This window comes from Myxocyprinus asiaticus, chromosome 15 (genome assembly GCF_019703515.2).
Source record: "Myxocyprinus asiaticus isolate MX2 ecotype Aquarium Trade chromosome 15, UBuf_Myxa_2, whole genome shotgun sequence".
NCBI classification, from domain to species: domain Eukaryota; kingdom Metazoa; phylum Chordata; class Actinopteri; order Cypriniformes; family Catostomidae; genus Myxocyprinus; species Myxocyprinus asiaticus.
In genome coordinates this window covers 24,553,476-24,580,104 of record NC_059358.1, presented here as the reverse complement: position 1 = coordinate 24,580,104, position 26,629 = coordinate 24,553,476, and the positions used below count along the sequence as shown (strand labels likewise).

The 26,629-nt window shown below is 39.3% G+C and overlaps 1 protein-coding gene across 3 annotated transcripts in view; it reads right to left on the bottom strand.

The window, feature by feature from the left end:
* The window catches only part of LOC127452432 (intermediate conductance calcium-activated potassium channel protein 4-like), a 34,533-nt gene extending 8,987 nt beyond the window's left edge, over positions 1-25,546 (bottom strand). The window contains exons 1-5 of one of the 3 annotated variants that reach the window (XM_051717863.1): positions 24,784-25,542; positions 19,220-19,315; positions 11,645-12,099; positions 8,667-8,841; positions 5,175-5,285 (exon numbers count right to left, since the gene is read on the bottom strand). In XM_051717863.1, coding sequence (XP_051573823.1) covers positions 5,175-5,285; positions 8,667-8,841; positions 11,645-12,099; positions 19,220-19,315; positions 24,784-25,113 — 1,167 coding nt within the window. In that variant the 5' untranslated portion in view covers positions 25,114-25,542. Of the gene's footprint in view, positions 1-5,174; positions 5,286-8,666; positions 8,842-11,644; positions 12,100-19,219; positions 19,316-24,783 lie in introns of all 3 variants that reach the window. The other 2 variants (XM_051717864.1, XM_051717865.1) reach the window with 2 other exon arrangements.
* Between the last annotated feature and the right edge of the window lie 1,083 nt (positions 25,547-26,629).

Genomic DNA, 26,629 nt, shown 5'->3' with positions numbered 1-26,629 from the left:
GATTTAATATTTAACAACTCGTACAGTTCGCGTAGTGTCTGTGACATAAATGTTGTGCCCTGATCGGTGAGGATTTCTTTCAGAATCCCCACCCAGGAGATTATTTTGAAGAGTGCCTCCGCAACACTGCGTGCTGAGATGTTGCGAAGAGGCACGGCTTCCGGATATCGCGTTGCATAGTCCACTAGGACCAATACAAAGCGATGTCCGCGTGCTGACCATTCTAATGGCCCGACGAGGTCCATTCCAATTCTCTCAAAGGGGACCTCGATCAAAGGGAGAGGGCGCAATGGTGCTTTTGGGGTGGCCGGTGGGTTAACCAGTTGGCATTCGCGGCATGCCGCACACCACCTGCGGACATCGCCGCCAATGCCCGGCCAATAGAAATGGGCTATTAGACGGTTCAGTGTTTTCCTTTCTCCTAGGTGACCCGCCATGGGATTATAATGAGCCGCCTGGAATACCATTTCCCGACGGCTCCTTGCAATCAAGAGTTGGGTTGTATCCTCTTTGGTCCGAGTGTCCTGTGTCACTCTATACAACCGCTCATTTATAATTGCAAAATAAGGGTATGAGAGGGCGATATCCAGCTGGAGTCGTTGACCATTGATGACTCTCACTTGGTCAAAGGCGTGTTTGAGGGTTTCGTCTTGCGACTGCTCCAAAGGGAAATCCCCGTCAGGGAATTCCCTGAGAAGGGGAGGGGCTGCAGCCTCTCCCTCTCTCTCGTCTTTATGACGTGGAGCTGTCGAGGATGGCCCCGGCTCCGCCTCCCCTGCCAGAGCATCGCACATCACACATCTCCCTATTTTCGTACAGGACCCATCCGCGCAAATTCCCTTTAATAAAACTCTAAAATCAGGCCAATCAGTTCCCAAAATCAGCGGATGGGTGAGGCGGGAACTAACCACGGCCTCCACTCTATGCTTTTTCCCCCGAAATTTAATCGTCAGGGTCACCACCGGATACTAGTGAATATCCCTGTGTACACATTTCACCTTCACCGTTTTAGTTGTGACCAATGCCTCGGGTTGAACCAGGCGTTGGTGGATAGTGGTTTGATTACACCCTGTGTCCACCAACGCCTGGTGAGTATCCCCCTTGACACTTACCGGTATCCGGTACACTCCGGCCCGGTCGGGGGCAGCCTGTGGGAGGTCAGAGACCCGCACCACCGTCCCCAGCTCCATCAGAGGGCACTGATCTCAGAAGTGGCTCGGGTCTCCGCACCTCCAGCAGGCCGGCCCAGGCGCTACGCCTGCACTTGCATCCCCGAGGGGGAGGGCGGCGGGGCATTGGGATAGGGGTAGGTGTCGCCTCCCACACCCGGGAACTGATCTCAGGGGCTGAAGTCCTCCTCGTCTGCATGGGGCAGGAACGGGACCTGGAGAGAGAGCAGAATGAGAGGAGAGAGGGGAGGGGGAAGAAACAGAGGGAGGAGAAAAAACGTAGGAGGGCTCTTCCGCCCTGGGGATCGTCGCCATGTGGTCCTCCGCAAGCCGGACAGCTTCCTCCAACGACGCGGGCCGGTGGCACTGGACCCACTCCGCCGTCCCTTTTGGCAGTCGATGTGTGAATTGCTCCAGTACCACCTGGTCGATAACTCCATCGACGTCGTGGTCCCCCGCTAGCAGCCATCTTCGGCAGGCGTCACGGAGCCGCTGGGCGAAGGCAAACGGGCGGTCGGAGCTCTCCAACTTCAAGCTCTGGAAGAGTTGACGACTTTCCTCCGGAGTGCGACCAACCCGTTGCAAGATGGCTCTCTTTAAATCTCCATAGGCCAGGAGGCTCATCGCTGGTAGTTGTTGAGCCGCGAGCTGGGCTTCCCCGGACAATAGTGGGATCAGTCGGGCCGCCCATTGGCCGAGCGGCCAACCCCAGATCTCGGCGGTCCGCTCAAACAAATCCAGGAAGGCCTCGGGGTCGTCCGCCACCCCATTTTCTGTAAAGCTGGCGGGGGTAACGGCGTGGGAGCGTCCGGGGTCGCTGCTGAGGACGCCTCCTGGCTGAGGAGGCTCCGGATCGTGTGCCGGTCCTCGGCTTGAGCGTGCAGGAGCTCGACAAACCGGCGATCTTGGTCTTGTCGGAGCTCAAGCAGTGTCTGTTGGTGGCTCTGATGTAGGCTGGCGAGGGCTTGGAGGATCTCCGCCAACTGGGAGGACTCTATGGGACGACTTCCATCCATTTTCAACCCAAACTTCAATTCCCGGGTATCGGCACCAGTGTAAAGAGGAGGCGAGAAGCAGCTTTCCTGGTTCAGGTAAGGATTTATTTTTCTCTTTGCAATACTGAACTTAAATCAGACACACCACTTCATTAAAATAAAACTCTCGTCATCACAAAACTCTTGCTTCCTGTTCGGCTCTGTGGTGCCCAGACTCTCTCTCCTTTCTACTTGCGGTGTGGCTCTATTTATCCGCACTCCCTATGCTTACTGAAATTAGAGACAGGTGTTAGACATAATTTAGCTCAGGTGTAAGCGCCCTTACCGCTTTCTCTCTCTCCGGAGAGATGCTTGACCACGCCCCCGCTGCCACAGAGTCTAACACAGTTCAAAGCACCTCCCCGCTGGTCTCAGCATCTAGACCCGCCACCTTCTCAAAACATTCTCTACTCCACTGTTTTGTAATGCACACGCTAACACTCACAGGACTCATACACATCAGAGCATCTTATTTCCTGTCTGCTCTACCAACTTCTCATGGACTGACACACGTTCTTTTCCTGACAGGGACCTGATTGTTTCCTCCCTTTGACGCCTTTTGTTGGCTATTAAGAGCTTAGCTGCTGTCTCTGCTTGGCCAACCTAAGCATTTTCCCACACTGTGCCACTGTTTGGAATTCCTTTTTTAAGGAAAAAATAATATTATAAAAAGCCTCTGAAATCATAACACGCGTGCAGTGTGGAAAATAATGCTGCTTCCACCCATGTCTTTTCATCCTCTGGGTCACTACTTCACATGTGAAACGGATAGATTTTATTATGAAGTATAGTTAAGCATTGCCAAATGACTAAACTGAGTCTGATTATCATTAACTCATCTTTTTATTACTACCAAATCGGCAATAAGGAAATAACACACAGATGTAACTTATGAACGTACACACAATAAAGAGCTGAAAGAGAGAGAGGTCTTCATTTTACACTGGGCCTAGGAAGTGTTTGAATGCATAAAAGTTATAAAACAAAATATCAATATAAGTGGCATGTATTTTAAAGAAATACACTTTTCAATCAAAACATTTAAAAAAGAACTTTGTTAGGATCCAAATTATAAAAAATAAATAAATAATAGAGATTAAGACAAAATTATTTAGTATAGAATAAGTATTCCATTAGTGGAACATGTCCATAGTTAATGTGATGAGCAGGGGCGGCACTAAGGGTGGACTTACCGGGCTTATGCACCGGATGTTTCAGGAAAAGCCCAGAATGTTTTTATAACCTTGTACTGATCACAGAGTTTTCATGCATGCAGTACATTAAAATCCTTTAGAGCAACTATTGTGCTCGCTGTGCATCAAACAGTGTCTCCTTTAACGTTCATTCACTCCTGAAAATAACCCCCGCTGTAAAGCGACAACTATAGATTTCATCATTGTATTATTTAAATTTTTGTGCCATTTATACACATTTTTTCATCATTGTATTATTTAAATTTTTGTGCCACTATTTGTGAGGGAGAAAAGCTAGTGGAGTTTCTGACTGGCCCTTGTGCAGCCGCAGTCTTCCCAAGAAAACACACACACACACAAAGCGATTATATGAACACTCCGTTTCTGTTTCCGTGATATTGGCGTGTGTTTTGCATAGCCTATAACAAGATTTCACTTGATCTGATCTGGATGCGCAATGTTATGTGTGTGTATGTGTTTGTGTATAATAAGAATAGATAATCTAAAATGTAATATGTGCTTAACAAATGGGTAAGCTTTACTTATAGATAATCTTTATTTATTTATGAATTTATTTATTCTTACAAAAATAGCATCTAATAATTCAGTGGTTGGAAAGAAGTTGGTATTCACTGTCAACATAATGTGAAAGAGGAATGGACTGACATTTAAACATATTTTAAAGTGTATCCCGTGTATAATGATGTATACATGGATGTTTCTGGGCTAAGCCCCGGATGTCCACTGACCCTAGAACTGCCCCTGTGATTTGCTACACCTGTGGTTACTCTGCTTAGACACTTGTTTGCACTTAAGGGGAACTGACTTTATACATCTACAAAAAATCCCCTTGGAACCAGCTGGTGAAAAGTCATCGCAAAAATGGCTTGAAAAGTGAAGTTAGCTCTGAGAAAAACTTAAAGGGACAGTTAAAGAAATAAAAATTCTCTCATCATTTACTCACCCTTATGCCATCCCAGATGTGACTTTCTTTCTTCTGCTGAACACAAACAAATATTTTTAGAAGAATATTTCAGCTCTGTGGATCCTCACAAAGCAAGTGAATGGGTACCTAAATTTTAAAGCTTCAAACCACACATAAAGGCAGCATAAAAGTAATCCATAAGACTCCGGTGGTTAAATCGATATCTTAAGAAGTGATATGATAGGTGTGGGTGAGAAACAGATCAATATTTAAGTCCTTTTTCACCATAAATTCTCCCTGCCCGTGTTGATATGCACAAAGAATGCAAATTGCTATAAACAAAAGAAGAATGTGAAAGTGGAGAATAATAGTATAAAAAGACTTAACTATTGATCTGTTTCTCACCAACGCTCATCATATTGCTTCAAAAGATATAGATTTAGCTACTGGAGTAATATTGAATACTTTTATGCTGCTTTTTTGTGCTTTTGGAGCACATAAAAGCAGCCAAAAAATGGGTACCAAAAAAAATAATGTTGGTACCCATTCACTTCCATTGTGAGGAACTACAGAGCTGAAATATTCTTCTAAAAAGAAAGTCATACACATCTGGGATGGCATGCGGGTGAGTAAAAGATTAGAGATTTTTCATTTTTGGGTGAATTATTACTTTAAGCATAATTTTCAGATGTCACTTGATTTTATGTTTAGTTAACAATTAAATTATATGCATACTTTTCTAAGTGTGACTTAAGTGTCCAAAAACTTTTTGGGCAATTGCATATCCAATACTCAAAAAAAAAAAAAAAAAAAAAAAAAAAAATAGGTTTTATATTTTGGTCTGTGTGCTCACTCTCTTGGATATCTGGATGTCCATCATGAAGAAGTGCACATGTTTCTCCCCTTTGTTGAGAGCCAGCTTCTTAGTCATGACAGCTACCAACATAGCAGTGCATGCCACACCCTGACAACAAACATACAGACATAAGCATGGTTACCATCTGTCACATTATCCCAAACATCTACTCAGGCATAAACTATTCAGAGTTAACAATATTCAGACAGTACACAGAATTCCGTGCTGAGAAAGATACACTAATTCTTTTTAAAACAAGTACACTTTGAGACCACTTACCCACATTCATTTGTTTCATGTTTAAAATGTAGACATCTCTCCAATAAATACATTAATGAATGAATGAATGAATGAATTAATTAATTAATTAATAAGAAGTAGCCCAAGATAACAGATTTTTTTCAAATGTTTACAAAAACGTGTAACAAAAATCCAAAGCAAAAGTGCTTATCACTTACATATCAATGAGGCACATTTTAGCGTAATCAGTGTAATGGCAACAGTTCATTTACCTGAGCTCCTTTATTTGTTGCATTTAAGGAAAAAAGATTGAGAGATTAAGAAAGGAGACAGAGAAATTTAGCATTTAGCATTGTTGTGGATGAAAGAACAGTAAGCAAGCAGTGCTTTATTCAGTTCACTTTAGAGTGGCTTCTATGACATCACTTCTCGATGGTAGAGAAGTCTAAAAGTGCTGAAAACACCAACGTAAAGCATGTTATTTTTCCCAAAGTTTTCCTAAATTATTCACAGCAGTAGGGGAAGCTGGTGAATTGTAATTACAGAACTCACCTTAGTCAATCATCTTAGTGAGCCAGAATCAGTAAATTCAATGGACAAAAACTTTTTTTTAAGCAGGGTTTCTCCATTAATGCTCTTTTATCCTGCTGGCAGACAGTGTGAATTCCTGTGTTATAATCTAATATATCTAGATACTATCTTTTGAACATTCCCCACCCCATTAGGAGAAGTTGATTCCTGGAACAGATGCAAAAGAATAGGTGGCACATGGTAAAAAGTGGTAAACTGTAATTGTTACGTACCTAAAGGAGCCATTTATACCTGATCTAACCCTTAGAATTAGATTTGTTGGTGTAACATAATGTAGTCAGGTTGATGTTAAATCATATTTTTCACTTGAATTAAACCAGTTAATTTATGTTACCATATTTTTAGTTTAACTTTTTTTTTTTTATTATTGTAGACATGCAAGACAAACATATAGACACACTTTCATTCGTTCACTTGATGGATAACAGCAGAGCATAATGGAAGCTGATCCTGATATTGGAAAGCATATGATTTGGGTCATTTTTCACCAGTGGAGAGGGTTGTTAGGTGGACACCAGGGATGTTGAATACTATCGTTGAATGATGTACAGGTTAGAAGGCTATCCCTCACTTATGAACATGCAGTATACTGTTCCAACTGGATTAAGGAACTTTTTTCTGGTTTTCCAAGTCTTAGGCACAGGTTGGCACGCCGTCCTGATCTAGTGGTGCCAAATGCTATAAACTGCCTAAAAATGGCAATGGTGGAAAGTTTTCCCTAAAAAAAGGAGAAAGCTTATAAAAACACAGAGCGAGGGAGAGACAGAGGAGTGAAGGATTATTTTCCACTGTGTCAGGGAGGTGTCTGGGTTTGGCTTGAGCCCCATGATCCTGTCGTGTGAGCCCCATGCTCCTATCCTGCCGGCTTATCTGCTCTGATCGGAAAAGAGGGATGGAGAGAAGAGATGGGTGGACAGTGCAGAGCACAAGCAGCTGTCTGAGTCACAATGAGACTGAAAACCCAACCCTCACAAACATACAGAAAACAAGCTACACAGATGTTCATTGACACACATATCATGTCACTACAAACATGCTTTCACTTTTGCAGATTCAATTAGATTTTCAGTTTCTAATTTATTTACTGCATTTACAGTTCCTTAAAATAACCTTGAATTATTTTTAAATAAAAGGTTTACGCTTCTGAAATGTATCTCACCCTTCATCTAGAACCCAGTGTTATAATAATAATAAAATAATAATAATTTTTAAAAAAATACCTCAGCCAGCCTTCTGTCAAAACACAAGCAGGTACCACCCACGTAATTAAAAACTACAATGTGACATTCACATGAAATACTAATATTTTTACGTTTCTGGATCAAGCTTCCTGTTTTGATATGAAACAAATTTGTATCCACTATATTTTCAATCATACCGAAATTATCTTGTTCGGATGTAACCAAAGTACTTGGTTTACAGACAAAACAATCTGTGTATCACATTGCTTAATCCTTCCCTCCCTACTTTACTTACTGAACTCTGCACTCAGATACACCCAGACACATACACACACAAACCCTGAGTTTCAAAATATCAATATTCGTAGGGTTCACATTTAAAGCTTTACGTAAACATTTAAATAATATTTCAGATTTGAATATAAATATCAATCAATATTTAAAGGGTGAAAAACTAATTTTCTCTCAGGTATGTGGCACCTGTTAGATATTTGTTAAAATACAATTCCTTCCTTCCTGAAATCACCTCTCAAAACCACCTATAGAGAACATGTTGATGAACTGTGTGATTGGACAATTACACGTTGCCTGTATGAGTGGGGACAACAGTAGTTCCTCAATATAAATAAATAAAATAAGTAAACACAGTTTACCCCAATCTCTGTAAGATGTCACAGACCATAGTTCCATATCATAGACCTTATTCACGCTAGCACCATCTTTGATTTTTAATGTGAATGACACAAGGCTGTGAGGGATAGACTTACTGTCTCTTCAGTGGGTAGTACTGCAATTTAAAGTGTTTTTGGATCGTTCCGTGGACAAAACATTGATAAAATATCTGTCCAAGAACATTCCGTATACAAAAAACTCCAGACAACATGAGTTGTGGAAAATCAGATGGGATCTAGGAGCGTTATACAGCTTTACACCATTCGTGCTATTGAAGAGACTGTAAGTCTATCCCTCACAGCCTCATTGTCATTTCCATTCAAAATCAAAGATGGCGCTAGTGTGAATAAGGTTTTTATCACCCTTTAGCAACAAAATGTTCAAAAACAAATGAAGAAGCAGAAGCTCTCATATAGACACCAGGAACCCATGCTCTTATTTTATTACATTTTCACTACTATGTCCAGTTAGAGAAGCTGGACAGGTAAATTAATACACAAGTAGCTTGTCTCAAGGTCATAACAAAATGCTAACTATTTTATTGCTTTACAAAATCAAAGTTATGGGGCTCAAAGAAACATTGTAATGTTTTAGTCTGAAAAATAACAAATGCCACACTTTCCATACTAAAAAAATAGCACTATTCCAAGAAAAGAGACCTATTTTACTATTAAAAGTTTTTATGTTAATAAATAAATGATTAATACAACTTTTTTAATAGTTCAAATCACCCTTTTGTAAAATCAGCACCAATAGACCTATATAGCTGCACACACAAAAAACGTGTAGTTAATGTTATATTTACCATGACGCCTGTGAAGAGACATACCACCTTGCCACAGCTAGTACAAGGGGACACATCTCCATAGCCCACTGTAAGGAAGGTGATGGCGATGAGCCACAATGCTGTGTCCATACCGCCTGTCTCCACCTGTTCCTGCCTATAGGTGGAGACAGAGAGTAACTGGTGCTGGTTAACTCTACGAAGGAATAATGAATACTTTGCAAAAACACATGATAATTATAAAATATTAAATCACCTGATGAAGCTCTTACAAAGACTTTAAATGAAAACCTAAAAAATTTGATGCAGAAGATAATGGCGTTAATAAACGACACAATGAGAGTATTGATTATCTACGCCCTGACAAAAATAGTTCCAAGCAAACTGGAATGTATGGTTCTAAATTTAAAAGTCAGTAATGAGTTGGCAAGTGATGAAGAGCAATTTGTCTGTTCCTGAAATAAATCTATTCATAACAAATTTATGACTAGAAGTCAAATTGACCATCAACATCAGAGATTGAATGACTGAATAGCACTTGATTAACTGTTTCTAATGAGTCAAGCAAAAAACATAATAAGAACTGTTGCATGAGTGTATGTGCACATACTACGTGCAGCTACATGTTTGTGAGTCTCTCTCTATGGCTACATTCACACAATAGCAGAATACAGATGTCAGTCCATCGGAGTGCTAAATATGGTTCTGTTCACGCACAGTTTGGTTATGAAAAGAGAATGACAAACGCATTCTAAAACATTCACATTTTCGGTTTCAGTTGATATGTGCTGTATGAATCTCACAGTAGTCGACATCATGTTGGTGAAATATAAGAAATTCACATATCTTTTTATGTATTGCATTACGTTTGTGCTTTATGGATTATTATTCTTTGCCATCAATCATCAATGTTAGGGATGGAAATTCTCTCTCAGGTTGTAAAAAAAAGGCAAAATAGAGTGAGGGACAAAACTCCTTTACACTCAAAAATTTAAATCCTATTTTTAAGGTTTATGCATTTAAATTTCATAACAAAATTCCATCAAATTGAATTGTGTAATGATTAACAAAATTAAATGAATTAAACATTAATATTTAGTTTTTTTTAATTATTATTTTATGAAAGATTACTCAATTCAATTTGATGGAATTTTGAAATTGAAATGCATAGATCGTAAAAAAAAAAAAAAAAACGATAGACTTCGGTTACCTGTTCATACGGATATTATCTGATCCAATTCTGTTTGCTGCTGTATTTACCAGGCAATTTACAGTGCATCCGGAAAGTATTCACAGCGCTTCACTTTTTCCACATTTTGTTATGTTACAGCCTTATTCCAAAATGGATTAAATTCATTATTTTCCTCAAAATTCTACAAACAATACCCCATAATGACAACGTGAAAGAAGTTTGTTTGAAATCTTTGCAAATGTATTAAAAAAAAAAAAAAAAAAAAAAATCACATGTAAATAAGGATTCACAGCCTTTGCCATGACACTCAAAATTGAGCTCAGGTGCATCCTGTTTCCACTGATCATCCTTGAGATGTTTCTACAACTTGATTGGAATCCACCTGTGGTAAATTCAGTTGATTGGACATGATTTGGAAAGGCACACACCTGTCTATATAAGGTCCCACAGTTAACAGTGCATGTCTGAGCACAAACCGAGCCATAAAGTCCAAGGAATTGTCTGTAGACCTCCGAGACAGGATTGTATCGAGGCACAGATCTGGGGAAGGGTACAGAAAAATTTCTGCAGCATTGAAGGTCCCAATGAGCACAGTGGCCTCCATCATCCGTAAATGGAAGAAGTTTGGAACCACCAGGACTCTTCCTAGAGCTGGCTGCCTGGCCAAAGTGAGCGATTGGGGGAGAAGGGCCTTAGTCAGGGAGGTGACCAAGAACCCGATGGTCACTCTGACAGAGCTCCAGCGTTTCTCTGTGGAGAGAGGAGAACCTTCCAGAAGAACAACCATCTCTGCAGCACTCCACCAATCAGGCCTGTATGGTAGAGTGGCCAGACGGAAGCCACTCCTCAGTAAAAGGCACATGACATCCCGCCTGGAGTTTGCCAAAAGGCACCTGAAGGACTCTCAGACCATGAGAAACAAAGATTGAACTCTTTGGCCTGAATGGCAAGTGTTATGTCTGTAGGAAACCAGGCACCACTCATCACCTGGCCAATACCATCTCTACAGTGAAGCATGGTGGTGGCGGCATCATGCTGTGGGGATGTTTTTCAGTGGCAGGAACTGGGAGACTAGTCAGGATCGAGGGAAAGATGAATGCAGCAATATACAGAGACATCCTTGATGAAAACCTGCTCCAGAGTGCTCTGGACCTCAGACTGGGGTGAAGGTTCATCTTCTAACAGGACAACGACCCTAAGCACACAGCCAAGATAACAAAGGAGTGGCTACGGGACAACTCTGTGAATGTCCTTGAGTGGCCCAGCCAGAGCCCAGACTTGAACCCGATTGAACATCTCTGGAGAGATCTGAAAATGGCTGTGCACCGACGTTCCCCATCCAACCTGATGGAGCTTGAGAGGTCCTGCAAAGAAGAATGGGAGAAACTGCCTAAAAATACGTGTGCCAAGCTTGTAGCATCATACTCAAAAAGACTTGAGGCTGTAATTGGTGCCAAAGGTGCTTCAACAAAGTATTGAGCAAAGGCTGTGAATACTTATGTACATGTGATTTTATTTATTTTTTTAAATAAATTTGCAAAGATTTCAAACAAACTCCTTTCACGTTGACATTATGGAGTATTGTTTGTAGAATTTTGGGGAAAATAATGAATTTAATCCATTTTGGAATAAGGCCGTAACATAACAAAATGTGGAAAAAGTGAAGCGCTGTGAATACTTTCCGGATGCACTGTAAGTCACACCTGTTAGTATGGTTGTAAATCCCAAACATGGACAGTGTGAACGTAGCCTATGTGTGCATATGCATTTACAGTATAAAAAATAAGTGCATTATTGTGTTTTGCACCTTTCGCACAGTCGAAGCATCCAAGCTGCTGAGAGCCAGAAGAACATGATGAAGACCAGTAGGGTGCGGGCCGGATACTGGTTCATTAACACCTTGAGCACGAAGCGGAAGGTGAAATTTATATTGTTGAGGGAGCCGATGCTTCTATAAGAGGCACTGAGGAGCACTTTGCTGTGTAACAGGACAGCTCTGTGCACCAGATACAGCCTCAGGAACATCAGTGCCGACAGCAGCAACTCCACATCTAGCATGACTTCTTTGTGGCTGGAGGACAAGCAGAGGGGAGCAGAGGAATTTCCCTCTGATTTCCCCCCTAACCTGTTCCCCATATCGGGCCTCAGGTAGGTGGCCACAGGATGGATAGCACACACAATGAGCTCTAGGGAGATGCCAAGCACCCGGTTACTGGTCATGGCGATGCGCCAGTCCACCTGGTTGTGGTCAATGATGAAAAGCTTAAAGAAAGGAAAGAAAAACAGAGGCAGGGTGTGTATCAACAAGAGAATCACTTGATTGATCTCAAAAGGAAGCAATGATTAACAAAGTATGGCAGAGATGAGAGAGTGAGCAAGACATCCTTGATTCACTAGAAGAACAGAGCCAAAATAAACACAGCGCTGCCTTCCCTGATAGGACGTCCAGCTGTAAACTGTGTTGGTTAGGAAGAACAAGTGTGTCAGTGAAACTTTTCAAAACCATAAATCACAAATTAACGCCTCATTTATTATATGGCAAAAAAAACAACAAAAAAAACACACAAAAAAATCTTTAACATGACTAAGAGCAGAAAAAGAGTAACACTATATTAATGAACAGATGGGCAATATGGTTCATGTTTCAGGTCATTTTCGAAAAGTACATATTTCCATATTTCTGTTTTTGAAATTGTTACCTACATTTTCCTGATGTGCATGTATGCTACACCTACTGTACCTGCTATCCAGTTCTAGCTGGATAGAACTGGATAGTGGATTTTTATAAATAGGGTTAAGACAAAGTTAGATTATATTGTCACTTTAAGAAAGGGGTTCCTTTTTGCATTGTGGGTTGTTGGCAGGGTAGGAATTTTACCAGCCACTCAGATGCTTTACCAGCAATTTTTCACTATACATATGTGTATATAATTCAAAAAACAATGAAAGCACTAAATCCTGAGGGCTGTAATATCAGGGTTTTTCAGATTTGCGTCCTCTTGAAAAGAAAATTAACTTTGTGTTCACAATGTACATTATAAGCAAATCACTCCCTTCCCTTTCTGAGATGGTCTGAGTTTATTTTAAGCTTGCATACAGGTTAAAATTCTTGCAACCTGCTTTATGACCACTGAAATGTATGAAGAGTACTGTGTACAGGAGCAACATAATGCCACTAAAGATCTGAGAAGATATCCTTCGGCAATATACGTACATGTCTGCTTTAATTTTTGTCTGTTCTTTGAGAACTAATCGAAATGTGTTATTAAAACAACATGTCTTCTCAAAGGTCAATCCAAGTTTGCCCAGTGACTGGTAGATAAGGTAAACCTCCTGCAATTAGCTGGAGGTATGTCTTAATTTCCCATCATGGTTATAAGGCAAGAGGGTGTGGGTTTGCAGAAAGGGTGTAATATGGTAAATATGTATATTGATATTAATATTAATATTATTTCAGTAATACTAATATATGCTGCATCATGCACAGATCCATAAATCATGCTCACATTGTTTAGTACAGTGTTTATTAACTAGTGGACCAGGGCCAACTAAGGGGCCTCAGAAAAGTTTCAAGGGGTCTGTGAGATGAATAAAAATGATTGAAAGTAAGCCATTTTAAAATAGTCTAACTTAAAGGAATATTCTGGGTTCAATACAAATTAAGCTCAATCGACAGTGTTTGTGTCATCATGTTGATTACCACAAAAATTATAATTTTTTGTCCTGCCTTTTCTTTAAAAAAGCAAAGTGAGGCACTTACAATGGAAGTGAATGGGGCCAGTCTATTAATGTTAAAATAATCACTGTTTCAAAAGTATAGCCACAAGACGTAAACAATAAGGGTAAACAACTTGATTTTGGTATTATAAAACCACTTACCTTTTCTATGAAGTTATATCCAATTTTACAACTTCGTTGCCATGATGCATAAGAGGCGGTGACACTAGGCTTTGAGCACGCAAATTTGTTTCGGACAATTCAACGAACCCAGATACGATGTCATGCATGAAGGCATTTAGTATAAGTAAATAATACATCACAAATAACAAATAATATTTATTTAAAAATATTAAAATATATTGCAACAATAAAACACATAGCTTTAAAATTTGTATTCTTTGTATTGAGCCAAGAGGTCAGGGTGTGACGTTTCGATCATCTATTAGTCACGTGTCCTCTTGTCATATGAATTCACGGTTCAGAGTTCGCCAAGCTTGAACTTTGGTATGCAGTGTCGTACGAAATTTGGATGGGAGTGAATGGAGCACGAAGTGCAGTGTGACTGCCCCATAATGACAAACACTAAAACCTTAAAACGACTGTAAAAACTACGATTTTAACAACTTTACAGTTCAAATAATACTGTACATTTTTAACAGAAGCATTAATGTAAACGCTTTTATAAAATTCTAAACTTCAGAGTTCTGCCCTTAAACCATCCAAAAATTGGCCCCATTCACTTGTAACCTCAACTTTTGCTTTTTTAATAGAAAAGCAGGGATAAATTGAAATTATTTTTTGTAGTAATCAGCATGCCACAAATGTTGTACATTGAGCTTAACTTGCATTGAACACTGAATATTCCTTTACTTAAATACTACAGATCAGTTTCTGAAACTTATAAAATCACAAAATTAATTGTGATTATTTTAATCTATTGACACTCTTAGTTTCCAGGGGAGGGGGCCTTCAAATATTGTCTTGGACAATGGAGGGCCTTGGTGTCAAAAAGGTTGAGAACCACTGGTTTAGTGTACTGATAATGAAATCTACACACAACATGTGGTTGCATGATTTCCTGCTCTGATAGGAATCACAACTGAAACTCTCAGTTCTCAATGATTACTCTGGAAAGTCCATTTTTAAAACTGTCAAAAGCCTTAATCTGAACAAATGTTAAAAAAAGAACTTTAAAGCGGTCATGACATTGCCTTTTGTATTTCAATATGTTCCTTGAGGATCATTTATGATATTAGTAAAGTTTTTGCACACATGTACACACACACACAAAAAACAAAAGAAAACAAACAAACAAACAGTCATATATTTGTAAAACATGATCATTTTCCACCCTCATTCTGACCCTCTGTCAGAAACACTCGGTTTTGGTGCTGCTTCTCCTTTTAAGACTTGACAGTAAACACCCACTCTTGTGATTGGCTCTCTGCTCTTAACAGACATTCAATCTCTCTATTCACCACTACTGGGCAGGGCTACAGAAGTGATAAGGTAGTTGTTTATGTGTTGTTGTGGAGGTGGCCAGATGCAAATATCTATGACAGTGTGACATCACAATGAGGAGTAAAATAGAGAACGAGTCATTTTGGCAGCTTGGTTTCAACAAATGCTCTTTTTGCAGTGAGAAGGACATTTTGATTTCTGAAACTTACAGTATGTTTTTATAGTACAATAAGCTATTCTATGGTAAAAGTGTTTTACCCTTGAATAAGCGGCTCTACTCTATAATGAGGATGGTGGAGCTCAGAGTGGGCGCTGAAAGGGTGCATTATAAGTCCCATGGGAATAAAGTGTATGGTTTGTTTTGGGCACATAGGATGGGGGTTGAGGTGAACTGAGGGAGAAGCGAGATTGTGTAAAAGAAGATGATGTCTTGGCAGACTAGCCTGATGGAGACATGTGCTGAGGTACTTAGGACTAGCAGGGTGCTCCTGGCCAAATGTCCTAGTTTCCCCAAGTATACAAGATGAAGTATACCAAATTTCACATAGACAACTATGAGAAGTGTGCCAGGCTTTTTCTTCTATCATCCTGTAATATACAGTACTGTGCAAAAGTTTTAGGCACTTGTGAAAAATGTTGTATAGTGAGGATGTCTTCAAAAATAATGACATAAATAGTTTTCATTTATCACTTAATGTCATACAAAGTCCAGTAAACATAAAAAAGCTAAATCAATATTTGGTGTGACCACCTTTGCCTTTAAAACAGCACCAATTCTCCTAGGTACACCTGGACACAGTTTTTCTTGGTTGTTGGCAGATAGGATGTTCCAAGCTTTTTGGAGAATTCACCACAGTTCTTCTATCTATTTAGTCTCAATTGCTTCTGTCTCATGATGTAATCTCAGACAGACACAATGTTCAGTGGGGGGCTTTGTGGGGGCCATGACATCTGTTGCAGGGCTCACTGTTCTTCTATTCTTTTCTATTTGCAAAAGTAATATTTGGGAGTCTAACATTTATATTTCCTATTGACACACCAAAGCTGAAGATATAAATAACTATCTTAAGTGCCTAAGACTTTTGCACAGAACTGTATATATATATATATATATATATATATATATATATATATATATATATATATATATATATACATTTTAATTTCTTAATCTTTTTCTCCTTCATTGTTCTGTTCCTTTTCTTATCTGCCTTCATTAAAGGAATAGCATGCACACACACACACACACACACACAAAAAATCTATTATTATTTATTCACCCATATCTTATTCCAACCCTGAATTTAAAAAAAAAATATTCTGTGAAAAACAAAAAGAAATGTTGAGCAGTATGTTATTCTCAGTCACCACTGAAAGTGCTTACTTTGAAAGTAAATAGTGACTGAGGTTGTCATTCTGCCTAACATATCTTTTAGTGTTCCACAAAGTAAAGAAAGTCATAAAGGTTTAAGAAATTAACATGAACATGAGTAAATAATGACAGAATTTTCATTTTTGGGTGAGTTACAAGAACATTTGTCTTGTGATTTCACTCTGAACTAGTAAAGTATAGTGTGTTTTCAGGCTTTTGCCAAGCATTCAAAAGCCACAACCTGCTCCTAACACTTAAAGCTTCTTATCTCTATGCTGCACTTGCAGAACCCACTGCTTTGAAACTTTCTGAATCTAACATTCTTAAAAAGCATTAAATTGGTCAGGTTTCTCTATTTGGTCTCCATTACTCTTCTTCTTATGCAAATCTGTTTTTGGGCCTTTGGGAAGAGGAGTTTGTCTTCAATGCTGTTATTAATCCTTTCCATAATAAGATAAAGTGGACCAGATATATTGATGACATTTGCATGATTTTTGAAGGAAGTGAAACCGAATCACGACATTTTCATTCTTTTTTTAATTCTACAAATAGCAATATCAAATTGAGCCTTGAATATAGGTCAGAAAAAAATTAAAAACTTTTTCGATTTAACCATTCATAAAGACCTCACTCTTTAGAAAAAGCACAGATCGTAATACCATTCTACCTGCAAAGAGTTTTCACCCAAAACATCTAAAGGACAATATACCTCTAGGACAATTTCAAAGACTTAGACACATATGTGATCAAGATCAGGACTTCGAACATCACACCACAAATATGGCAGATCACTTTAGGAACAGAGGATAACAGAAAAAAAGTGGTTTATTTGGCTTTAAATAAAGTGCCGTACCTATCACAAGATGATCTACTTAAAAAGAAACCCAGGAGAAAACCTCTACTCACCCATATTTTGTTACTGAATATAGTACTGCCTCACAACATATTAAACGGATAATCAACAAGAACTGGGGAATTATCCAAAGTGATCCAAATCTACGTGAATTGTTCCAAGAGCTTCCAATTGTGAGCTATAAAAAGCTCCAACTATTAAAGACAGAGTTGTGAGAAGTTATTTAACTGCAATTAAAAAAACGACATGGTTGGACAGACAAATACATGGAACGTTTAAATGTGGACATTGTAACCATTGTGAGAATGTTACACAGACAGTCTTTTGTGGATGTCTTTACTAACAAAACTTTTACCATTAGATCTTTCATCAATTGTAAGAGTACATATGTTGTTTACAGGCTTGAATGTCCCTGTCATTGTTTTATGTGGGCCAAACTAAGCGTAGATTGCTGTGGGATCATAAAAAATGCAATCCATATAGGAAACAAAGATTACCCTATGGCAGTGCATTATGCATCTGTACACAACTCTAACTCCTCCACATTAAAAATTATTGGTTTGGAAACAGTAAGGGAACCTATCAGTAAGGGAGATAGATTACAGAGACTTTTACAACAAGAGGCCTTTTCGATTTTTCATTTAAAAGCCACTACTTTCTCTGGCTTGAATGAGGAACTAGATTTGACTGTAAGAATATTCCTCTCCCCTTAATTAATATCCAAATCGTTACAGAGCGTTTTGAGTGTGGGATAGCGATGTATTAGGTCTTTGATATAATGTTGGTCCTCTATACAAAGTTTGTATGTGCTGGCCTGCATGAATATGGGGATATATACATGAAAACAGGTGTTTATATATATATATATATATATATATATATATATATATATATATATATATATATAAACTTGCATGCAACAGAATAACATTTTTATACATTTTCTTATATACTTAGTATTTTATTGGGGAGGCTGTGATATTTAATTAGGCATTTCCCCTTTAAGATTTTGGATTTCCTCAGCCCCATTGACCAGTTGATTGTATTTACACCTGTGACCCATTTGGTCCTGACACACTCTGAGGAAGGCTGTTTGCCGAAATGCATCAGTGTGCAGTCACTGTTTTTTAACAGTTTCTAATGTCCTGATGTGACTAGCCAAATGACAATAAAGGCTTTTAAAATTTTCTACCAGAAGGAGTGCCTTGGACTATTTCCCTGAATTCCTATTATTCTTCTTACTTTATCAATTACTCTTGCTTAACGCTAAGTGGCATACACCACTGTTAGGAACTGCAGAGTCAAATTGCAATATAATAGCACATTATGCCACATTGCAGAGTTAATGACTAAAGAAGTTAAGTTATGGGTTAGGCCAGGGGCCTTCTTTTTATACAGTATATGGGCTTACACTATCTGATCCTGTACTGTCTGAAATCTGTATCTTTTAGCAAGTACTGTATTTAATGTCTATGTGAACTCATACCCCCTCTTTCTCAACAAACAGCACAGTGTGACAAGGAGGAGGGTATGGCTAGGCTGTAAGGAGTGGCGCCTAGCGCTGAGTTACCCCAGTCAGCCGGGAGGGGGATAAAGAGGAGCCGGAGAGAGTGAGATACATGCAGCCATCTAACGTGGCATTGGGCCGGTAAAGCCAACAGTGTGAGAGACACTTGGAGCTGTGTGTGTGTGTGCTGGGGATCGTGTGCTGGAAAGCACTCATGTTGTGTCTACGTGAAACTGTCTGTCATTAAAGTCTTGCGTGAATTGTTCACCCGGCTCCCGCTTCCTCCTTGATAGGGAAGGCAGAGAGCTGCCACAATAACATTTAATTACATTTCTGTCAAATAAGCATGGGACTGCAACAGAAAAAACTACAAGAAACAAACACTTTAACATTTTAGGAGTAATGTCTTCAGATGTTAAGGAAAATCACAGGGATCTAAGAGAAGACAATTCAACAGAAATACACTCACTCTGATGTCTTTATAATGGAAGGCAATGATGAGGATGAGCAGACACCCAGTGGAGAAGCTAATGAGGCCATTTATGGAGAGGGCATGTATGGATCCCTAGGGAGAAAAGACATGAGAGCTAATTATATAATAAAAATGTACCATTAGGTACACAAATTCTAGAATTCAGAAAGAATTTCCAGAAATTAAAGAATAATACTTGACTACTACGTCACATAAATGTTCAATAGGTTACATATTAAAGCCTAAGGTTTTGCAGTGATTTCCTGTGTTTACTCATTACATATGGTTTAAATAAGATGGGACAGGTGCTTCTTTTTGAAATATGTGCAATGCAGTCAGCAATGGAACAGATTTAGAATCTTATTTTGTGTGCTTTTGTACCAGCAGGAAGATTCTCGGTTGGCAAGAATGAGGTTTGTTTTGCTCACTCCAAACACCATGCTACCTGTATGTCGAGGATAACGCTTGAAAATCGGCATCATGCTTGTATGCCATTAGAGGTCAAAACTCAAATCCATTATTCAAACAGGCGCTAACTATGTGCTAAATGATGTGGAAAGATGCAATGTGACCTTAGGTAGTTTGAGCAACACACAGGGGAGGGAGACAAAAAGTGGAAAAACTTGCATAAATAGCCACTTTTCCTGCATAACCTGGTTTCCAGGAGAATGGTAAGCTTAAATAAACTATCATGCCTGGAAGTTTGGGGCTGTTCAGTGTCATACAAATTCATTCTTTCTCCATATAAAACAAAATATATCAGTTAACTTAAGGGTAAATATGCACATTAAAGCTAATTTGTTTGTAAAAGTTTCAGAACTCCCCTAGATGCAAATGCAACAAATGTAATTGTGGCTGCATTTTGTCCTACTTGACTGCCTTGAAGGAACTTGTATAATTATTGCCCCACTCCCAAATTTACATCAACAAATAAAGATGCTTAATGTGTCTCTAGCCCATGGTTACATCAAACTACATTGGTATGCACATTCAAGAATGCTTTTTAGAAAATGTCATTAGGCCTTGTTCCTTCTCTAATATGAGTAAGTTTGGCCTCATTTATAAGAATTACACAATAGAGGAATTGAACATTTCCTCCTCTTGCATAAATTATATTAATGTAAGAAGAAGATAGTACCACAGTTCAATACACCAGATTTATTTTTTGTCAGCTTTCCAAGCATTTTTGGTAAAACCTCTCAGGCAGAAGGCAACCCATAGCCTAAACCAAGAGGTACTAAGAGAACCCTACCACTATTGTGTTATTGAGCAAGGAAGTTAACACCAGGTTAGTCTGAGGGGCCTGTCCCTACACTTAATGTTGTACTCATTAAGTTTCCTTAGAAGAAAAGCATGTGCTAAATGACAAATAACCATTAATTTTTAAATAACCAGATTGGTTTAATAAGGCCAGGTGCATTATTGGACTAGAAACTTCCATTGCATACTGTAGGTTATATCCTCAATAAAAGAATTCAAAGTCAAAAGCTTGTATTTTTTATTTTATTTTATTTATTTTTTAAATCTGCTCAATCTTAAATGCAAAGAGTACAACCACATTTAGCTAATACACAATTGTCATGGTGATTAGTGTCTATATAAAAAAATAAAAAATAAAATAAAATTCTACTGTGATATTGAATTTTGAAAATGTTCCCTTGTTGATTTGACAGTGTAAATGCAGTATTAAATTAAAAAATGTTTGTTTTTGGAGGGTAATTCATGATTTCATTGTGTGTTTATGTAGATGTCCGAGTGTAACATTCTGGCACACTGAAAACAGGAAGAGATGGAGAAGAAGTAGCTGAAGTGTGAACCCAAATGCAACCCAACTGCAGTTTATTTACAGTGCTTGTAACGGAACATGAAACCAAAACAAACATAAATAACTTGACCTGACTAGACTAGACATGGAAACATAGTTACAACCAACAATACTCGACCAGGGACTAATGCAAACAAGAGGGCTAAAATACACTGACAAGGAAAACGCATGACAAAGACAACCAATGACAAGATTAAAGTAATAACAAAATAACAAGACTGCTAAACAGGAACCAATAACAGAACAAAACTGATAACAAGTTAAAGACAATAAACCAATGAGAACAAGACACATGAACATGAGGGAAACAGGATATCACAAGACTAGACAAGGAAAATACAGAACTACAAACAAAAAGTCTTAAGTACACCTAGCATCCTCTAGTGGCTGCTAGGGCAAATGTCCCAATTGTAACATAGCCCCCCCCTATAAGGATCGACTCCTGGTGCTCCTAAACATAACACCAAAACAGAAAATGTTTTCATAGAACCAGGACATCATGGAACCGGCAATCCAAGAAAGCACAGGGGAAATGAGAGGGCAAAATGAACCAGGCGGCCAAGGCGGAGCGAATGGGGAGTCCGAAGACTGACGTGAACCAGGAGACCAAGCAGGCCAGGGCAGATCAGGCGGACGGTCAGCAGACCAGGGAGACCAGGGCAGAGCCAGTGGCCAGAGAAGTGGTTCCATGAAGGGAGCGGGGTCCGGAGGTTTGGGAGGTGGTTCCAGGAAAGGAACGGGATCCGGTGGCCTGGGAGGCAGCTCCAGGAAGGGAACTGGAGGAGGATCAGGACACCAGGACTGAACTGGCAGAGGGTCAGGAGGCGGAGCCACAGGAAGCGGAGGCACTGAAGGTAGGGACTCAGAGGGAAGAGCTACCAGGGATGGAGGCTCAGCAGATAGAGCTGGAGGTAGAGCGGGCAGAGCCACTGGAGGATCAGGAATTTGAGTCTCAGGGGGCGTAGCGGCCAGAGCCGCTGGAGTCTCAGGTGCGGGCGGAGCCTTGATAGGCTCGGAGGCCAGAGCAGCTGGGAACTCAGACAGCAAGGCACTCAGGGGGCCATTGAATGGGCAGAGCCATGGAAGACTCGTTGACAGCCTCGGGGAACTGGACAGACTTGTCGACAGCCTCCGGGAACTGGACAGGCTTGTCGAGAACCATGTGTTCAGGAGTGCTGGCAGTGACTGGGAAACGGCCTTCATGGCTGTGGGCACTGGCAGCGACTGGGGAGCAGGAGCCATTCTCCTCTTCCGGACTGCTGGGGGCACTGCTGTGGGAATAGCCTCAGTGGCCGAGGATGCTGGCTCTGGGATGGGCGAGGTTTCAGAAATTGGCTCGTTGACTTTGGCGGCCATGACGGGAACCCAGGCTTGGCGGCCATGACGCATGAGAACAAGACACATGAACATGAGGGAAACAGGATATCACAAGACTAAACAAGGAAAACACAGAACTACAAATTAAAAGTCTTAAATACACCTAGCGTCCTCTAGTGGCCGCTAGGGCAAATGTCCCAAGTGTAACAGCGAGAGTGCCTGCAATACTTCAAAGAATGTGTGTGTGGGGGGGGGCAAAAGTAAAGGCTAAAGTTTGTTTTTCCCACTCCAATCACCACGGTAAGTGGAGAGGATAACACATGAAAATCAGCATATTGTGTCCCATTAGAGGTCAACACTCAAATCCATTATTCAAACAGGCGTTAATTATGCACTAAATGGTGTGGAAAGATGCAATATGACCATAGGCAGTCTGAGAAAGGTGGGTGGGGGGAAGTGAGACAAAATGTGGAAAAACTTGCATAAATAGCTGCTTTTCCTGTATAATCTGGTTTCCAGGAAAATGGTAGGCTTAAACACACCATAACGTTGGCAGAAGTAGGCTTTGCTTTTGGATGCACAAAATTATTTTTCTAAATTTGGAAGTGTGAATCATTATGACATAAAATAATTGCAGGACATATTAGAGAGTTGTACTAAAATAGCAAATCTAGAAAACTAATTGATAGTATGTGCAAACACTAATTAGCTGCCAGTCAGGGCTTGGAAAAAGAAAATAGGACATTTGTTCATATGCAGCTAAATAAAATCTGACCAATTAAAACTGCCTAGCTAACTCATATTAACTATTTTAGAGGCTAAGAATATAATATCAAGTTAATCTCACTTTTTTGTTTAATGCATTCTTAAATAAAAAGATGTATTGTAATAGAAATGGACAGTAAATAGAGTAATGGACAGTAATGGAGAGTAAATAAGTTCTAAAGGTCCAAATGTAGAAGCTGTGCATTTTTATTATTGTTTCATGAATAATAATTTTACACTTTATTGGATACCAGTAAATATGTAACTATACAGTATATTGAAAATATGAGTGTATATTTTCTTTTTTACTTGTAATTTATGTTCGATGACAGTCTTCGTGATGTCTGTCAGTGGCATTATGATTATTCTTTTATATAATTATATAATATTAAAGTAATGAGTTAATGTTTTTAAATCTTCAGGCATGTATCACTCTGTGTTCCATAAAACTATGCATGTTAAAAAACAAAGCATCATGTCTGAAACACTGAACCAATCTATGAAACTTGCTCTCCATCTACATATAAAGATTTTGAACAATAATATTGTAATGTGTATTCAAATCAGTTAGTTTTTTCATAGGTTTATCAGAATGCAGTCAGAGAGAGTTAGACCAATAAAAAAGAACATTACAACTTAAAGAAACATCATGTTTATTTTACATTACAAGATACAGTGGTCTTCCCATATACACTGTAAACCCTAGTGTTGCTATTACTGGAAAAATCAAGTCTTAATTAAACATAACATGAAATGTCAAGTTTGGGGCTCATAACTCAAATATAAACTGTATGTTCCTTGAACTCATTTTTCTTGAAAATCCATAGACTTAAGATTTTAAGTATTAATAACTCAAACGATTGAGTACACAAATTAGGCTATAAGGAATACCATAATGCCTTGAGCTTAGATTATTTAATTTAATTATTTTTCCTTGGTCAAAGGGAATTTATAGGGACATTTAAATAATTGTAATTAAGAGTTCACAGAGGTTTTAGCTCTTTTGAAGTATTATTTACATTGTTTTGTTGCAAATAGTTGTTTCGTGTGATGTCACCATTGGGGTGATCTGTGTCCCCTTTGGTAAAGTTGTACCCTGTTAATGCTATCCCAGGTCTCCGAGTACATGTGCAACTGAAGTACAGGTGTCAATGCATTTCCGTGGAGAAAAAAGTTTATTTAATGATTGATTTAGAATAAAATATAATCTATTATGAGAATAGACTGTAAGAAAGTTGTGTAAATATAAACAACAAATTTGCAAATTTGAGTGAACCTGCTTCAAACTCATGATTTTCAAAATATCATTAAGAGATGTTGACCTGTTTACTGCAAAGTTACTAAATGTTAAAATAATTCTTATCAAGATATTAACTGAGTCACCCGTGAGGTTTCATAATTAACTTGAATTAAATTGTGATTATTCCAAGCACTTTTATAGCCTTAATAAAATAATTTCTTTATTTGTGTAAAGGACTGGCTGTTGATAATTCTCTTTAATTTTGGGTGATAGCCTATCACTTTATTAAAACATAATTTGGCCCTCCAAATTTCAAAGCTCATTCTCCATCCATCAGTTTCACCACTGAGTGTCTCAGGCGCACTACCAGTACCTGGATTTCAATGGAATGTTATGAACTGTTGATCTACTTACTGGTTGGTATACTATTGGGCACAGCTCAGCATGTAATATCATCAGCAGAATCCCTAATAACGCGGTTCCCAGTGCCCACGTGCAGAGGCGCTTCTTGTCTTCCAAAAGGAACTTTCTTTCACGCAGTCTGTAAAGATTTCCCCCCTCTATCGGGCTGAGTCTCTTCCCCGACAGCGACACTGTTATCTCCGTAGTTTCCCCGTTGTGGTTGACAAGCCCGTCACAGTTTCTGCCGTCGACCTTGGAGTTGAAGTGCGAGAGACGAGCAGTCATCTCCATCGCGCGCTCTTGTCTCCAGTCCACGCAGACCTCAGTCCCCTTGTCCTCCATCCTGCCCTTCCCCACCTCCGACCGAAATTTCTCCCCGGCCGGTAGAAGGCATTGCACGTCGAGGTCAAGCAGTATTCCGAGCTGTCCTGTTTTTCGAAGCGCAGCGAGCAGAGTGAAGAATCAAACGCGCGCCTCTACCTGAGATCTACCACGCACACTATTATTGCGCGCCTCAAGTTTTGACTGTCGCACTCTTGGGTTGACGCTCCGAAACTGTTCAGTATGCGGTAGCGCTCTCTTACGTATGCTAAAGAAAAAATGCAGTGGATGGACTTCTTTTTTAGAAGTGCTGCCACCTGATAAAATGGAATGTCAAATACATTTATTCTTCATTTGCTTCCATTGTGTTGTTTCCTTCAGAAAACTAAAGCTCACACATTAGATAAAGTTTTCTAAAACAGTTACATTACAATTTACATTGAAACGAACGATTATAATGGGGGCTACAGCATACAGTGAAGTTACGAGCAAATCCCTACATTTTCAAGTGTTATATATACTGTATGTTTTTATTAGCATACTTGCACTCACAGCACCATCTACGACATGCTGTACAGTCCCTAAAGCTTGTCGATATGGGCACCTCTAGTGGGAGATGCGTTTATTGCAAGACATAGAAATGCTCAACCAATACTACACTGCCAACTGCAGCGGCATAGACCTTGTTCTGTGACAGTCCTGGTTTTCATTCCCGTCAAACATCTACTATGGCGCTACAGTGGATAAGGTCTATTCATCGTCCACGGTGAACCTGTGATAAAACCATAATGATCAATTTTCTTTTTAAAAGCTGTTATCTAATTTAGAAAATTTAATCTTGGAAGTCCCCATTGGAAAATCACATATTCTTAAAGGTGCACTTGGTTATTTTGTTTTATTTATTATTATTTTTTGATATGTCATCTTGGAATTACACTGACACCTAGGGGCCTGGATGCAGTATCATTCAAACAATAGGTTTCCGTTAAATATGCTCTTTGTCAGGTGTATTCTGTTGATTCATGTCTTTTATTTTGAAATTCTAGTTCCTGTTTCATGTCATGTGTCCCTGTTTCCCTAGTCATGTGATTTCTGTTTTCCCTCCATGTTCATGTGTCATGTTTTCATTGGTTTATTGTTTAATTATCTTGTTATCAGTTCTGTTTGTTCATTGGTTTATGTTCTCCCATCTCTTGAATTTAAGCCCTCATGTTTGCATTGTCTATTTGTGGAGTATTGAATGTTATCGTATGTGTTTGTCAAGCCATGGTCAAGCCATGGTCAAGCCATGGTCAAGCCATGGTCAAGCCATGGCCAAGTCAAGCCAAGTCAAGCCAAGCCAAGTCAAGTCAAGTCAAGTCTAGTCTGGGTATAGTCAAGTTTCGTGTTATGATTGCTTCATGTTTGTAGTCAGGGTTAATGGTTTTCACAGTCTCTAAATAAACTGCACTTGGGTTCTTCATCTTCACGTCCTTGTCATCATTGTCAGCAGTTCCAGCCAACAATGTTACACTCTTTTAGAAAATCGCTATTCACA